The sequence below is a fragment of the Xenopus laevis genome, chromosome 7L (assembly GCF_017654675.1).
Source record: "Xenopus laevis strain J_2021 chromosome 7L, Xenopus_laevis_v10.1, whole genome shotgun sequence".
NCBI classification, from domain to species: Eukaryota; Metazoa; Chordata; class Amphibia; order Anura; family Pipidae; genus Xenopus; species Xenopus laevis.
Genome location: NC_054383.1, coordinates 88621828 through 88640082, shown reverse-complemented (window position 1 = coordinate 88640082; position 18255 = coordinate 88621828). Strand labels below are relative to the sequence as shown.

Below are 18255 nucleotides of genomic sequence, written 5' to 3'. Positions count from 1 at the left end.
TTTGTTAACATTGTAGTGTGTATTTAGTAACTCTGTTTTGATTAGGTGGGTCTAGAACCTTCTTGTACCCAGTAAGAGCAATAAAAAATCCAAGCCTCAAAATCAGGCAGGATGAACTCAAGGGCACTAAGCACAACTACACAGATGTGCAAGGAGTGTTTTGGATGCAAGTACCTTTAATGAATTAGTTTGGTTGTGTTTATAAATGACCCTTGTAGAGATGATGTAATGATGTAATGATGTAATGATGTATATGAAGGTAGAATATTAACTGGGTTCGAAATGGCACATAAAAAGCCTGTGACATTTAAGAATATATGGAACAATAACTGGTGTGTGTGTGGGGGGAGAATGGTGCAATAACTGGCAGGTGAGAGAGATTGCCGCAAACAATTTACAGTATTTTTTGCAGTTTTTAATTGAAAAGATTGTCTACAGATCTACAGCAGTGCTATATACTGTATATGGGGCAAGTGATTTCAAAAATATATGACTTTCCATTAACATGCAGTATTAAAGTGGACCTGTCACCTACACATAAAAAGCTGTATTACAAAAGCCATTTGCAAATTAAACATGGAACCCAAATAGTTTTTTTCATTATAGCATCCATACCTGTTATAAAGGAGTTTAAATATCTGAGCTGTCAATCAAATATTACCTGCCCCGCTTCTATGCCTGAGGTATAGAGGGGGGGCTGTCAATTACTTTGACTTTCCATTCAGCACTTCCTAGATGTCACTGTCTCCTCACATTCCCCCTCCTTCCTCACACTCTACAATTGTGTATGGGCATTAGGTCCCCCATTCGGGCGCATACACAAGCTTTTGGGATGATATACAACTTGTCTTAATGACAGTGTGCACAAAATGGCTCCTGCCTGCGTGCTGTGATTGTGTAATTCCAAGACTGAAAGAAACAAAAACAAAAAAAATTAAATAATACATGTAGTGTAGGTAAGTTTTATTTTGCTCAACTAACATGATAAAAAATAATTTGGAATTATTTCTTAGGGCAACTGGTCCCCTTTAATTCTAAAAGGAAAGGATTTAGGCTTCCTGAGCAGTCATGTTTTCTATGTCTTAACTAACCAGTATTGCCAGTATTAGCCTAATACTATTAGTACAAACAAGGTCAGAGATGTATTTATAAAACCAAACTTTTAAGAGTTCTTCATGCCAATACCTTAATCGTTCCTTATAATGAACTTCTAATTGTTGATGAACTGATAAAGTTTTGGATGTCTTGTTAGGGTAAGTCAGCTAATTCTCAGTGTCGGGTAGAAGTGAATGTCTTGAATGCTGAATATTTATTGTGGAGGAGGCTCTGACGCAGGCACCGAGAGATACAAGATCAGCAGCCTGTAATTACTTATATAAAGAATTTATTGTTCCTTTGTTGTCACATCTGAGATGTTATTGCTTTACTATGTTGAATATTTAGTAATGGCTTCAATCATACTAAAAAATAGTTTTGAAAATATAGAATACTCTTTAGCTGAGTGGGAGACTGCAGCCCCAGTGAGTAAACAGCATGCATTACACCCAAACTAATATTTTAACCCCTTAGGGTACTGCTACATGGGGTTGCTTCTCTTTCTGCATTTAAACTCGGACCCAGAATCAGGCCCCCTAATGGCACTTACTCACTTGCGTTTTTGCACCAAGAAGCACTGTGTTGGCCTGGGCGCAGACACACACAGAGTATTTCAGAGAGGAAACATGAGTATACATTTTCACATTTAAATCTGCTCCTTTTTTGCATCCTGATTAAAGCAATGGACCAGCTGATTCTCAGTCTGTGCCTATAAGCGGGTCAGTATTCAACACCATGTAGCATTAGCCATAAGCTTGATTGTGCAGCATTTTTTTTAATGGGCATATCACCTGCATGTTACCCTCAGTGCAGTATTTTTCCCAGAATTTTAGTGTAATGGCAGGTTCCCACTAAGTAATGACAATCGGATGAGGATAGACGCCATTACCGCAATCGACAGGGAGACGGTGTAGTCTGCTGTGGAGACGCCTCCCACAGATCCGCTCTGGCTGTGGTAATTCACATGTAGAGGAAACTTACCTGTAGCTTTGTCGGAGGCACCAATAAAGCAGGATGCCGGGGAAACCAAGCTTGGTATAAAACATAGAATCTTTATTAATCCTGGTTAAAACACAAAGCTATTTATGATGGGCTGTATTATGTTTCATCTGCTGTCTTAATATTTATGATAATAATTATGACTATCAATTTAATTTAAATGCATGGTGTTTACCAATCATATCAATTAGATTTCTTTACATATGTATGGTGACCGTTTGATTTTAAACTAATATGCATTTTTTATTGGTGTGGTTTTAAAAGTCTTGTACCCATATTGGGCGCCTAAGCTTCTGATGAAGTGACTTTGGTCACGAAACGCGTAAAGCTGGTTCCCCTGCCCGCACTTCTACTTTGTGTTTTAACCAGGACTAATAAAGATTCTATGTGTTATACCAAGCTTGGTTTCCCCGGCATCCTGCTTCATTGGCGCCTCCGACACAGCTAAGTTTCCTCCCACTAAGTAATGTCCACTGTGACTTGTGTGAAATACACCAGTATAGGTTCATATTAGGAACTTTTGCCAAATTGCTTGCAAGTTGTGCTATATGCTCTCTTACTGCATCTATGTACAAATAGTATTACTTCCAGAGTGTCACGTTAATAATGGAATTACTGGCACTTGGCAACACGCAGTTGTGGCTATTGACACAACCCACTAGGGGAACCTGGATTAAATGCCAGGTTCAGAAGTCAATGTACACAATTGCTCTCAATTCATCATCTGGCTGAATGGGCGTATTGGCACTCATTGCGAGTTGCAGACGAGCATGTATAAATGCAAGTACATTTGTAAATACTAGTAATATGTGCTCAGTTTGGCACTTGTGTTTATAAAGGATATAGTCAGTTTTTAGCTCACAGTCATAATAGCTTTAAATATTGTAGGGCTGATTTACAAAATGTTTCTTCCATTTTGGCACTAGTTCACCTGCACTTGCATTAATAAATGAACCCTACTGAATAGAGTAAATTAACAACTTTGTGGAATCACTTTCTTTCTTTAGTGCAATGAAAAGTGTGCCAAGGCTTATGTTCACATGGGGAAGGCATATTTAGGACTGAAGGAATACAGTGAGGTAAGTCCACAGACAAATGGCTGCCCATGAAATATAACTTCAAAACATTTTTACTTTACGGTAAAAAAGATGTATAATTATTACTCCAGCCAGTCCAGCTTGACTCAACAAGACAAGGCAGGTGCTGCACAAGAAAGAGCTTCGAATTTGGTACAGGTGGTCTACAAGAAGGCTCTAGCATTGTTGACCAAGGGGGGGCATTCTTATCCCAGAGAGGAGATGCCCATTCCAAGATGTTGCCTTCCAGCATAAAGATGTCATAATCAACCTTGGTATACTTCGACACACAATGGGCTGGTCACAGCTCAAACTGAATTAGGCCTTGGTTTAGAAAGCACCTGCAAGCCTGAGGGTCCCTGCTGTAATATGGAACAGGTAGACTGCATGGCTTCTTGTCAGTAGTAGCTACAGAAGGAGAATTGCCATGCTTCCCGGGTGCTTGAGAGGTAGAATGCAGCCAAATGAGTAGGGCCTTCAGAATGTGCCCTATGTGATTCTTCTATGGCTCATAGACCTTCATTAAGGTCATAGGCCTTTCTCAAGGTCAGACAGAGTTTAATCAATAGGGTCTATGGCCCAATTATACTCTCAAGTAGTGATGTGTGGACCGACCCAATACCCTCAGGACCCATGGGTTGGGCGGGTTCAGGCCAGCCTTGCTGAGTTATTTGCTCTCCCTGTCCACAACCGTAGACTGTCAGCTTTCACTTTTATAGGTGGGTACCTGCCCTGCCCCTTTAGTAACATCATCAGTGGGGTGGGGCAAGTCAGCACAGGTCTATAAAATGAGGAGGGAACCCAGATGAAGGGGGTTGTAGGTCAGGCTCGTGCTGTTTCGGGATGACTTGCCATCACTACTGTCAAGGCCTCACTCCCTTCTGAGCTGAAATCCTGACTAAGGAGAAAACTTGACTGTCAGAAGTCCAGTATTGTCATATCCAAAGTGTTAATCAAAAGTGTAGTCAGTATTCAGGCAAGGGTCAAGGCTGCCAAAGAACAGACAGGTCAGAGACAGACAGAAGTGTCAGGAACCAGTAATTTAGGCCGCAAGGTAATAAGGAGCACACCCAGGACCTTAACAAGGAAGATCGATAATAGCACAATGAACTTGGGTCTTCCACTTTTATTTCCAAAGCTTGGCACCAACTCAGTGTTCTGAAGTCACACAATGTTGTGCCAAAAAGATGACATCCCGACCATGGGAGTTGTTGGACAGTGCTCTTAACACTGGGAAACAATAGGCATATTTGCATGTCATATCCTAAAATGATCTTTTAGTCCCTATGTCTTTATCCAGTGGCCTAACTATCATGCAGCAAACCCTGTGGTCATGAGGGGCAGGCCTGTGGACAGAGGGGTCCAGGCCATAGTTGCTGCCCGCTACAAGTAAATGCGTGTCGAGCAGGCAAGCTATAACAGTGGCATACTGCAGTTTTCATACATTAGTGGGAGCAGAAACATGAACAGACACTGGTGTACACAGAGTACTGATGTGGTGGTCCATAAAAAGTCAACCTATGCCGACCCTAAACCACCAAGCCCTAACTGTACTCAAACTGACCCAAGATACAAACACGACCATCATTTTGCAGGGAAGCTTAACTATGCAGTTAGAAACTCATCCTATTCCATTGTTAGAATGCGCAATAGCCAAGTTGGGAAAATGTTGTTAACAGCTGGATAATGAAGACTAATGCCTCATGCACACAGACATCTTTATAGTGCTTGCTTTTCCATTAGGTTTTTCATCAAATTGTATTTATGTATGTATGTATTTGTTTTCAGTAGGGCATATGCACAGATTCTAAGGGGGGTGGAGAAAAATGGTTTCTGCATTTAAACTAATCTAGACTAGTCAGTGCCACAGTTGGTTTCCATGAAATTAAAAATAGGAAATGGATTATAACTATGGAGGAGGGACTGTACTATAGGTTTCTCATTAAAAACAAAACAAAACTGTTTTTGTGCTTCTTGGAATAAAAATGTATAATTCATATTTCTGTGCACTTGGATACCTTTTTTACAGTGGTCAAATCAGCTTTTATTGAGCTATTCATTAAATTTACTCTATTATTTGGTCTTGCCAAAGTTACTAGGGGGTGGTAAAAAGCCACAATTGCTCTCTCTGCACTAGCAGTGTGGGCCTCCCCTCCCTGTCTGAAATGTATGTTTATTTTATTTATAATGTCATTACCTGATAAGTGACAGTGCCAGTGCAGTAAGATGTAGTTTTGAGTAAATTCAGTAATGGCATTTTAAATGTAAGGAGTACCAAGAAAGAAAGGTCTAAGGTAGTAAATAGTAATAGAAGTGGATGGTGTGATCAGGCAGTGGCTCTAACAGGAACAGAGGAGTCAGACAGGAATATATGGAGACAAACAATAAAAGGCATTTATATGTTAATTACTGCTTGATAGGCCATGATATATATTGCAACAGTGAAGGAGCATGTTCTCTTAGATAAAAGGAAAATTCTAGAAGCAGAACTTTAAGGTGGCATAGACGCACAGATATTATCATACAAAACTATGTCTTATACTATATTCGGTGCGTGTATGGCAGGAGACGAGCCAACTGATATCAGCAAAAGTCTTGGCTATTATCCAGCGCAGATCACAATGTCAAGAAACTTCAGATTCAGATTTTTAGCAGCTTTGGGGTATAATAAATCTTTAAACATTTTAGAGAGTTTTCCTCCTAAAAAACCTTGACCAGAACAAAATCGAGATTTAATAAATGAACCCCTTAACGTTGTGGCATTTGAGCATATGAATATCTAAAGTATATATTATTTATATTATGTTATTTTCTATGTAGGCAAGAAAATGTTATCTGAAGTTACTGAACATTGACCAAAATCTTGAAAAATTGGTAAAAGGTAAGTTTTCTTAAAGAGGAGGGGGTCATGTACATCAGCTCAGCCATGGTATTTTCTGACACAAGTGTTGACATTGTATTCATTGCTATGGAGTGGCAACTGTGGGTTGCAGACTTGAAGTGTTTCACCAGTTTTATCATGGTACAAGGTTTTTATGCTAATGTAGTTTATATTGATTTGCTTATCGGACTAACCTGTATGTGAAGGCATTCCTTTCTTACTGCAGTAAAAAGCTATGGAATGTAACCGCCATTAAAAAGTGTTATGAATAGGTACTGTACTAATGGCAGTTGCCAGAGACACTACAAAGTGCAGACACTGGCCATTGATCTGATCTTTTCAGTCATTTTCATACATTAATGGACCACTATACACTTACAATTTCCTGAAGATCAGTGATTAGCACTGAACAGAGGTCCCCAATCTTTTTTACCCATGAATCACATTCAAATGTAAAAAGAGTTGGGGAGCAACACAAGCATGAAAACCATGGGGTTCCAAATAAGGACTGTGATTGCCTATTTGGTAGCCCCCATGTGGACTGGCAGACTATAGGAGGCTCTACTTGACAGTACACCTGGTTTATACTCAACCAAAAGTTGCCTCCAAGCCTGGAATTCAAAAATAAGCAACTGCTTTGAGGCAACTGAGAGCAACATCCAAGGGGTTTGTGAGCAACATGTTGCTTGCAAGCCTCCGATTGGGAACCACTGCCAAAGAGGAATAGCAAAAATGTATGATAAAATTGTGGGTAAAGGGAAAATGTAAGAAGTTGTCCTTCCGATTAAAAATGCCATGTTCAATCCTGCTCAGTCGGCCATGCCACATTTTTTATACGTGCTTGCTTTTATAATCGTAATAGTTCCCATTTAATCAAGATGCATGTTTCACCCTAGCCATTCACCCTCCTCACAATTTCTTTTGGGAGTTTTTTAACAATTTTAACATGATCTTCACTGTATTCTGAATTAAGTCAACTAGACTACTTGTAATGCATGAATCCTTTGTATACCGGTGCTTAATAAAGGACAAGGCAACCCTTGTGCTTATAAAGCTGCTTGCCTCAAAGCCCAGACTGATGCTTCTCTTTACTAAAAAAAAATGAGAAGACCCAGGGGACTATTAGTGAGCACCCCACTAATCGTGGGCTTATGTGCAGTAGAGAAAAGGTTTCACCTGATTTTACTCTACTGCTCATATGCACAGCCCAGACCAGGTGTAAGGGATCCCTGGAAAAAGAAAGAAGAAGGTGGTGTGTTTTTTAGTGAATTATAACACCAAATCAGGGTCTGAGTGGTCTAAGACTACACTCCATGTTGCATCATGTTGGTTACTTCTCTAAATGTATTCAAGTTTTGCAGTAATAGTTTGTAATCCTGACATATAAAAATGCCTGTTCTGTCCATACTAAGGCCCTGATTTGGGGAAAGGCCACCAAAGCCTAGGGCAGCAGGGTTTTAGAGGGCTGCATGCTGCCTAATCACACCTATGCTCTGCAGAGACAATCAATGGGGGCGACGAATGGCAGTGTGGCTAGGGACGCTCGCTATGAAAATCTGGCTCTGCCCATACTTTTTTATTTTTCCCAGAAATACTTATTTTTGTAATACATTTTTGCATTTGTTATAGATTATATTAATGAGACAGATTTAAATGAAGCAAACTTCAAACAGGAGCAGGATGCTTTGGAGGAACTGAGAGTGGCAAGGGAAGATGCAGTGTCTGTGACTCAGCTGCTTCAGAAACTCTCCAAAGCAGATCAGATTCCTTTATACTATTCAGGAGGCATCAGACTACTAACTGAAGTAGTTAAGGACTGTAAGTATCATACGCAGATATATTATTGTTGCAGCAAAACTGTACATTTGATTTTATTATTATTTTGAGATTTTTTTCAGGATAGACTCTAAAGGGCCCTTTTATAAAACCTCAGTTTTATCTGGTAGAGGTTTTTAGGTGGAAAAGTTGAAATTTTTGTTGAAAAAAAACTCTTTATCATGCCCCAAAGCTGCTAAAAATCAAAATCCAAATATACTCCATCTCAAACCTTTCGAGGTCATGTAGAAGTCAATGGCAGATGTCCCTGAAGTTGTTTCTTGACATCATGATCTGCACTGGATAATCTGAAAAATTCAGGGTTTTCATGCGATAATCTGAAAAAGTCAAATTTACAGAACGTCAGTTGTACGATTCAATCTGACGCTTAATTTTGTAATTTTGACGTTTTGTTACTTAGATTTTTTTGAGAAAAACTATTGAATGCGTTAAAATCATGGAAGGGAGTTTGGTTGGATTTGTTTTCCAAAACAAATGAGATTAATTTAGTAAATGTGGCTCTCAGCATTCTTTAGCATTATAGGTTATGGATAATGTGAAGCCAGGTGCTTCAGAACAGGAATGTAGGCTGCATTTCAGTCAGCAAAGGATAATTGTTGAGACTTGGTCTATCCCACTTTTGTGGTAAAAGTTAGAAAAGTTAAAAAAGACAGTACAGGTATGCAATCCGTTATTCAGAAACCCATTAGCTAGAAATCTCTAATTATGGGAAGACCATCTCCCACATACTCAATTTTCCATCAAATAATTCAAATTTTTAAAAATGAAATCCTTTTTCTCTGTAATAATAGAACAGTTCCTTGATTCCAATTAAGATATAATGAATCCTTATTGTTGGAAAACAATATAATTGGATTTTTTTATTGCTTGAATGATTTTTAGCAGACTTAAGATATGTAAATTACAGGAAACCCCCTTACCAGGAAAATCCTAGATAACAAGTATTCTGGCTAATAACTCCTATACCTGTATGCAAAATACAATTCAAAAGCCAGCTATTCTCTGATTTGCTTCATATGATAGCGGCCACAGTTTGCAAGTACTTTTTGAAGAAGTAGATTTACATATGGCAAATTTATAATAGAATGGGTGTATATATAGATTCAATGATAAGATATATTTATTTAGTATAACTGTACTATATTTATTTTGGTGCCCACATAGGCCTAGCACACAATTTGTGAAGGAATAATGAAGCATGCTCTTTGTGTTTTTAGGTACTGAACAGACCTTATTCCGAATGAATGGAGGATTCAGTATAATAGGAGAGAACAAGATAATTCTAAGGTACATTTTACTTGAAGTGAACAGACTGGGTATTCACACACTCATTTTATAATGTTTTAAAGAGGGTTAAAAACGAAAACAAAAAGGAAAATACATTTGTTTTGCGTTGAACACTAAGGGGCACATTTACTATTGGTCGAATATCGAGGGTTAATTAACCCTCGATATTTGACTGTTGAAGTAAAATCCTTTGACTTCCAAAGGATATACCGCAATTCGTTAGTTCGAACGATCGTAGGAAAAATCAAACGATTCGAAGGATTTTAATTCATCGATCGAACGATTTTCCTTCGATAAAAAAATACTTAGAAAGCCCCCATAGGCTAACATTGTACTTCGGTAAGTTATCGAATGGTCGAACAGTTGAACGATTTTTAGTTTGAATCGTTCGATTCAAAGTCGTAGTCGAAGGTCGAGTAGCCAATTCGATGGTCGAAGTAGCCAAAAAAATACTTCGAAATTCGAAGTATTTTTTATTCTATTCCTTCAATCGAGCTAAGTAAATGTGCCCCTATGCCTCATTTAACAGCAAATATCTGTTACTATTTTAAAGGTAAAATTAAGAGCATGGTGAAGAAGCCTACTTCAATTTAAATTTTTGGGGTTATGTTTATGCTTCTTTTTAAAGAGAAACAGCCTGGATTGTACAGATTATTTTCTTTTCTTACTATTTAGTAGTAAGTGCATTGGAATGTAGTTTATTAACCGATATTTTCTTGTTAGAACCTGCTGGTTTATTTGGTTATTGACAGAATACCTTTGTGTTTCAGGAGTCTGGATGCAGCACAAGCAGATGCTGTTCAGATAGATCTCTGCGAGTCTTCCCTTAATTTGTGGAAAACAGTCTGCTGTGGAAATGGTAATTATCTATTGTTATTTGTATCTTCTGATGTTTATTGTTTACAATACACTCAGAATCTGCAATCCAAGATGCTGTATACTGTATACTTTCACATCCAAGGATGCAGATACTTCATTCTTTTAAGTGGCAGAGCAGGGATCAAACATTTGTCTACAGCATACGCTGTTACTGCCATCTTCCTTGCTTTGACTTTTTATACTTATTGCTAGTCATGTAATGTATATAGCCAAATGAAAGTTGGAGTATCATAATGCTATCAATTGAATAATCCATAAATATTGTAGTTTTTCTATAATATGTCATAACATGTATTTTCACATTTTGAGATGTTTACATTAATTTAATATTCCTAATGTTTTTTTCGGGATCTTACTATATGGTGACATATACAGAGAGTAGATGTGACTCCAGACACACTTGTAGCTATTGCAAGGGCTATAGACTCTGAGCTTGTACAACAAGTTCTGCAAGCAGTAGCATCCTAAATAAGATTGTACATACATCAAAGCAGTGTTTAGCCAAATATCACCATAAATGTCCTCCAATATGGACTTTCTTAAGTATCTAGCAGACTTAATAGCCATTCTCCATAATCAATACCTAGCTAATGTCAGCCACCCAGCCAGTGCTTTGGTTGGCCAATGTTTGAAGGAAATGAAAGAGGGCACAAAAGGACCTGAATGTAGAAACACTCACCCAGTGGAAAAAGTAGTCCAGGTGTGGGGTTGTGCGCATACAGGCACTCAATGAATTTCACAAATGTCACAAGTAAAAACTGGCTTTGGATGGCCAACACCCAGCCAGTGGCCAGTTTGGGAACCACAGATATAAACGCTTCTGATAATGTACTTAATGGAGAGCTAAACTCCAAAAATTAATATGGTCAAAAATGCCATATTTCGTATACTGAATATATTACACCAGCCTAAAGTTATAGCATCTCAATAGCAGCAATGATCCAGGACTTCAAACTTATCTCAGGGGGTCACCATCTTGGAAAGTGTCTGTGACACTAACATGCTCAGTGGGCTCTGAGCAGCTGTTGAGAAGCTAAGCTTAGGGGCCGTCGCAAATTTACAAGCAGAAAATAAGGTTTGTTTGTGATATAAGCTGATGCTACAGAGCTGATTATTAATTTCGGAAGCTAGTTGCACTGGTTTCTGTGCTGCCATGTAGTAATTATCTATTTTAAGTACAGTATCAGCCTTGTGACATTTATGTACTGTATATACAGTATACTGTGTGTTGGTCCCTAAACTCAGTAACTGACAGCAGCTCAGAGCATGTGCAGTGAATCAGCGTAAAGGAAAATGGGGAGCTACTGGGGCATCTTTGGAGGCACAGACTTGAAACTGCTAAAGGGCTGTGGTTGCCTTGGGTTAGTACAGAAGTCCAAAACATAATGTACAACATTTCTACCCTACTTTAGTTAGACTTTAGTTCTCCTTTAAATGTTTTTGAACTGTAAACTTATGAACAAAATCCAAAGCTTTAAAAGGTTAGAGACGTATGGGTTAATATCAGTTTGTTTAATTAAAGACAAATGGGGGAATGTAATATTTTGTTGCAAAAAAATTTTGGAAAGGTCCTTGCTAACTTTAGTGACCAAGATTTTCATTGTTTGCAACCTTTTTGACCGATTTTAGACTTCAACGACTTCCTCGCAAAGTTTGCGTACAAATTACTTTTGCAAACATGCACAGTGTATGTAAATAATGTTGCAATCGCAAAGCATTTTTTTGCGCCAAATAAATGAACAATTACATTTGAATTGCATTCCTCCTAGTGTACTAAATGGCATTTCTTTTAGTAAAATAATTTCTTACAGTGTCCGTGACTGACTTTTGGTATGAGTGTCAATGTTTGTTGTGTATATCTAGTCAGCTGCACTAATAGATGAAAATTGGTACAGATTACTGTTATTAAAAGTGCTTAAGAAGGCTTGTAAAAGTACAGAAAGGGCAGAAAGTTGAATAAAGGAGATACAGGAAAATAAAAAATCATTAGTGACTCTTAGAAGTCAATGAACTACAAGTGCCATAAGGCTGACTATGTAAAATATGAACTTTAACCTTGACATTTTGCCTACAATGTATAAACTGAATGAATAAACTAATGTTAATACTTGATAATGGTTTTGCAGAAGAAAACCAGCGCTTGTTTATCAGCCATACCAGTGTGGGTGAAAAGATTCCTTCTCTACTGTCCTGTCAGGTTCCTGAGATCCAAAGCAAGACATTGGCTCTCATCGGTGTCTTTTTTGTCTCAGATTATGGAAGATCACTGCTAATGCAAAGTATTAATCCACACAGGTAAGTCTCGCTTTAAGCCGCCTGAAATCATATGTTGTCCCAACTCCCTGGTCAGCCCCTCTGACTGCCCCTACTCCAAATTTCCATGGCTTTTCCCTCTCCAATCTTCTTCCTGCTGTGTCATCCATCACTCATTCAGAACACCAGCACTCTAACCCCTGATTAAAAGAACCTTCTGAAGCTGCCTGCCATGCTTATTCAGGCCTCCTCCCTGCCAAGTATCAGACATCCTCACTGCATTATTAAATAGGCATACATTTCTTCTTTACACAACTTTCTCCTCATATCATCCTGCCCACTAAACTATACTAGCCAATTCTTGCATAATTTCAACCATTACTACCCAAAGAGTGGGCTAATCAATGGAAGCCAACAGAGGGCTGCATATGCTGTTTCCTTTCAGCCAATCATGTCTAAACAAGTTTGGGGAAATACAGTTTGTGTAACAGATTACAGTAAGGAGAATGTTTCCTGATAATGCAGCCCTATTGTGTATCCTGAAAAAATACTAAACTCCCAGCTTTACTCTTGTTTCCATACCTTTCTTTTAGCCATGTTAAAATTAATTCACAGATTTTGTAGTATAACTGCAGTTTTGCATATAGTTTACATACACACATATACAGTATATATAAATATTTATACATATATATTTATATATAAATAGTGGCGAGGTCACAATACTCAGGATAGTCCAGGACAGAGCTTACAAATCTCCCATCCCAGGTTCCTAACAGAGTGGTTCCAGGACTGCTAGTCCAGCCGAGGTGTTTTAGGTGTACTGTACCTGAGGCATCTCAGGTGGATATTTAAAAAGGCAGCTCAAGCCAGAAGGAAGAGCTCCAGTCTGAGGGAAAGACACAGGAATGCTGCATGCGTGAGCTCACTGAGAGATTTTGAATCACTACAAGGTTGTGACTTTCTCAACCATGGGACTTTCTCAGACATTTTCTCTGTTTGGGAGACCTTGGTAGGCCTACTCTTGGTTAGTTATGAAAAAGTCCATTAAAGGAGAAGTCAACCTGTACAGGGAAAAAAACCTCCTCCACCCCCTGTGTAGGTCCCCCCCGGCCTACCTGCCCCCTAACTTGTTACTTACCCCTCCTTCCAGGTACTCTGCTGGGGAGTTCACGGCGCCATCTTCTCCTGAGTGCTCTTCTTCCTGATTTGGATGGCATTTTTGGTGCATGTGCAGTACGAAGCATTTACCAGTAAGGATCTTCTGCGCATGCGCCGAAAGTCACGAAGTTTCTGAAAAACTTTGTGACTTTAGGGGAATGCACAGAAGATCTTGATCCTTACCGGTAAATGTCTCGTACTGCGCATGCACCAAAAAAATGCCGGCCATAGCAGGAAGTAGTGCCGTCAGGAGAAGATGGCACCCGTGAACTCCGCAGAAGAGGACCTGGAAGGACGGGTAAGTAACAATTTAGGAGCATTTGCCCAGGGGGGGGAGGGGGAGGGCAGGGAGGGAGGGGGCCCTATACAGGGGAGGGGGGAGGGATTTTTCCCCGTACAGGTTGACTTCTCCTTAAGTGATAAGGATTTTGTTTTGAACTGTTATTTGCTGCAAGTAGAAATAAACTGCCAACGAATACCCCTGTTTGGCCTGTAGAAGTTAAAGAAGCTAAAGACCACAATGGAGACCATGGCAAAGTGCAAGCGAGTTTATAGTGTAGACATAAAAAATAGTAACAGCCAAAATAAAATAGACAACTGGCAGTGCAACCTTTGTGTGTGATATACTGGCACAAAGATAGTGTTTGGTAGAAAACTGCAACTCTAGACAATGGTTCATTGCTCTTGCATAATAAGTATTGCATATTTTTGCCTGTAAAGGAAAACACAAACTAAGAAGTTTAGCACTCGTGAGTATTTCAAGGTGCACAGTAGTTCATACGTTTGCTTGTGACCCTACACAAGGGATAACAACACAAACCTACCTTTATGAATGCATCACAGGGGACCAAAGTGCCATAGCAGTGTTGTAGTTTCATAAGAAACAGAAAGACAATATTGTGATAGGTTAGATTTTAGACATGCTTAATAGTGAATAGACAGTGACAACAGCTAAAAACCAAAGGTATAAAGAATTTGATTCACCATAGCATAAAACTAAAGCAAATGGTACATAAAATAAATTAGATAAACAATTACATTCTGTCTAAAATATTATAGGAACAGTAGTAACACTAAAAAATGAAAGTGTATTAAGGCATTTAAAATGTAATGTTCTGGTGCCTGTTGCATTGATAACACTGGCGTCTTTGCTTCAGAAACATTACTATAATTTATATACAGTAAATAAACTGCTGCATAGCCATGGGGGTTGCTGGTTAGCTAAAAAAATGAGAGGAAGCACATGTTACAAAGCAGATAAACTCTGTAGAATGCAATGGGTTTAGATTCCTGTGTCAGAACTAGTGATGGGCGAATTTATTCGCCAGGCGCAAATTCGCGGCGAATTTGCACGATTCGCCGCCCGGAAAAATTCGCCAGCGTCAAATTTTTTTTCTCGCTAAAACGGACACCGGCGTCAAAAAACGGGCGCCGGGGTCAAAAACGGGCGCCGGCGTCAAAAACGAGACGCTGCCGCCGTTTTGCGAATTTTCCAACGTTTCGCGAATTTCGCGGGAAATTCGCCCATCACTAGTCAGAACTAAACTGATTGTATCCTACAGAGCTTATCTGTTATCAGCAATCTATCCTGTGCGGTTTAAGCCTATTTTAACTTGAATGGCTGCCCCCATGACTATAGACCAGTTTTACCAGTGCATCCGGTTCAGAGTACTGGGAATTTGTGCACAGGAAATTTTAAAAACTATTGTATCTCCTGCGAATCCCCAGTGCTTCTGAACCAATGTGGGTGTGGTTGGGCAGCGTCGTCCCCCCTAAAATTCTGCCGCCCTAGGCCCAGGTCTTTATGGCCTTTCCACGAATCCGTGGAGCCTGCGGACAGGCAGTTTAAACATAGACACCCGAACAGGTCGCAACCCTACTTGCCAATTTTTATATTACTGTATTTTGTATAAGAAAGGATTAGTCTATAGTCTTGTAGAGAAGTATTGAGGCATTAGACCCCTGTTTATCTTACTGTGTGATAACTAAACCTAGTGTATTTTCTGAGAGTATTTACTGTTGTTTGCTCTGTAAACCTTTTCTTTTTGTCTTATCCAGCTTGAATGCCCCCATGGCTACACACACTGTTATTGTATAAACTGTAGCACTGAAGCAAATGCTAAATTTTGTAAAGCACATTTTTGATTTTCATATGTATCCTAGAATGAAGGCATTTCCATTCTTGAATATTTCACAAGTATACAACTGATTTACAAAGTAAAAGTAATTGCTCAAAATGCCATTTTGCTTTGCTCACATGAGATCGATGGGCGTAATCTTTCACTGTTCTACCTAAAGATTTATATAAACAGGGAGCATGCTTTATTTTGACTTATGTCACGCATACTGCACCCTTTTGAATATTTAATAATGTGCTCTCCATTTGTCTCTTACATATATCTCAAATCCTAGTAATCTCTTGTAACAGTAAGGTGCCCAAGATTTCCAGGAATCTCCAAAAATTTGTGGTTTTTCCTAAAAAAAAAGCTCTAAAAACTCAAGATGTATTAATTGTAAAAACCACAAAAACCACTAATACAAAACTTCACCAGGTAAATGTTGTTGATATCCTATAGAAGTCAATGGGAGCTGCACTGATCCTACTGGACCGTTTTAAATCAATTCAGACTTTTAGGGAGTTATTTATCAAAGTCTGAATTTATCTCAATATTCTCTTCTACAAACTCCCATCAAATCCACTCTGGTTTTTTACGCTTATTTATCATTTTCCCAAAAATTTGCGTTTCACAAATTTTTCTGACTCCTTCGATTTTCATGATTTTTTTCATAATTTTTACCCGAAAACCCAGCGCACATCAAAAAATCATTGGGACTTCTCCCATTGACTTATATGCAACCTCGACAGGTCTGAGATTCCAGATTTTCAGATTCAGTCTTTTCCATTTTCAAGTTGTAATAAATCCCGAAAAATTTGTGATTTTTTAAGTCAGATTTTATAAAAAAAAAAAAAACATAAATTTTTCGTGATTTTTGCATTCAGAGTTTAGTAAATAACCCCCTTAGAGGTTTTCAAATTTGTCTTCACTAGGAATTGCTCTATAAACTTAAATTTTTTGAGGTTTTAGAAGTATTCATTTTTTAGAACATAATTTTGGCCGTTCTTACTTTTTTTTCCGAATCTCTTAATAATTTCCATGACATTTGTAGTTTTAGAGTTTCTGAGTTTAGTCGTAGTCTCAAAAACCTCTAAAACCACTAAAATCTGACCTTTTATAAATAGGCTTCCATGTTCCCATCAAAATGAATTTAAAATTAAAATACTGACCAGGCTCTGACTACCCTTTTTTCATACCATCCCAGCAAAGACACATTCCTATACCATAAGGAGGTTACTCCACATCTACAAATTGTAACAGGCCAAAAGTAATGTAAGAAAAAACAATCTGTCTTTGTACTGTTTATCTTCCAGTCCTCACAACACATGATGGTATATCTATCTACGAGCAGTCATTAAAGGTTGAGTTATTTTTTAGACGGAAAAATTAGAGTTTTCAAGGGTATTTTTCAGTCAAAACTCGAATTTTCACGTAAAAAAATAATTAAAAAAATTAGATTTTTTTTAAAAAGTATATTGAGTTATTTTTTAATAACTCAAAGTTATTTTTAGACGGAAAAATTCGAGTTTTCAAGGGTATTTTTCAGTCAAAACTCGAATTTTCACGTAAAAAAATAATTTAAAAAATTAGATTTTTTTTAAAAAATATCTTGAATTTTTCAAGATTTATCATACCCTGATGCCGGAAATAGCTAGAATCCGAAAATATTGGTCCCTTGAACCATTTGAAGATCCTTCACGATGGTCAAGTATGTAGATTTTGCATGAAAACTCGATCTATTCGAGAGATTCCAATTTTTTTTTCACTGAAAACTCAATCAATTCTAGTATTGAAGTTTTTCGCCCTGACTATACTGATTAGAGTTTTTTACATTAGAGTTTTTTCTTAAATTAGAAACCATTTAAGTTATGAGTTCATTCGAGGTCTAAAATAGCTCACAAAGCTCTAAAATTCGACCTTTGATAAATAACCCCCCCCCCCCCGTGTAGTAAGTTTCGACTTAAATATGTCAATATCTTGCTCAGGAATATACATGCTTGACAGTGTCAAGCACATCCAAGTAACAAAATGTAACTAACATTTGTAAAAACAATAGCAGTGGTTTTTACTGATCAATATACTTATTCGCTTACCAAACACTTTAGAATTTTGAATTGGGTTTTGAATTTAAAGAAATATAAAATAATTGTGAATTCCTAGTCATTTTACTGCACATAATAAATTGTGTAGCAATGTAAGTGGCTCATTACGTATTTCTGGTTCTGCTGTTTTGAACTAAAATTGATTCACCCAGCAGATTTTCATGGTAAGTTTCATTGATGTAATTATTGCAATAATGAGCTTCCTCTGCCTACTACATCATTTATCACTTCTATTCTTCACGCCTCAGTCTTTGAATCCACACCCTTGAACTGATGAGCATAGCTACATGCTTGTATGTCTATTAGAGTTTGCAAAAGATAATTATAGTGTCATTAACCTACGTTGTGTTAATGATAGTTTCAGAGCTTTTAATCATAGGCATAAGTCCATCTATGCATCATATATCCTCAATCTAACAGAAAAAATGTGCATGGTGTTATGCATATTTTGTTATTATAAAGAGAGAGCACATACTCAACAAGGAATGTAAGGGCTCATTTATGAGTGCAGACACAAGTGCAATCTCACAAAAAAGGATGATACATGCACTTCCATTTTACTTAAAGGG

General features: G+C 38.0%; 1 protein-coding gene across 2 annotated transcripts in view; it reads left to right on the top strand.

The window, feature by feature from the left end:
• The window catches only part of ttc12.L (tetratricopeptide repeat domain 12 L homeolog), a 63727-nt gene that overhangs the window by 22951 nt on the left and 22521 nt on the right, over positions 1-18255 (top strand). Inside the window, exons 8-13 of one of the 2 annotated variants that reach the window (XM_018225955.2) lie at positions 3102-3173; positions 5991-6051; positions 7681-7869; positions 9105-9174; positions 9945-10033; positions 12180-12348. In XM_018225955.2, the coding sequence (XP_018081444.1) occupies positions 3102-3173; positions 5991-6051; positions 7681-7869; positions 9105-9174; positions 9945-10033; positions 12180-12348 (650 nt within the window). The remainder of the gene's footprint in view (positions 1-3101; positions 3174-5990; positions 6052-7680; positions 7870-9104; positions 9175-9944; positions 10034-12179; positions 12349-18255) is intronic. The other variant, XM_018225957.2, reaches the window with a different exon arrangement.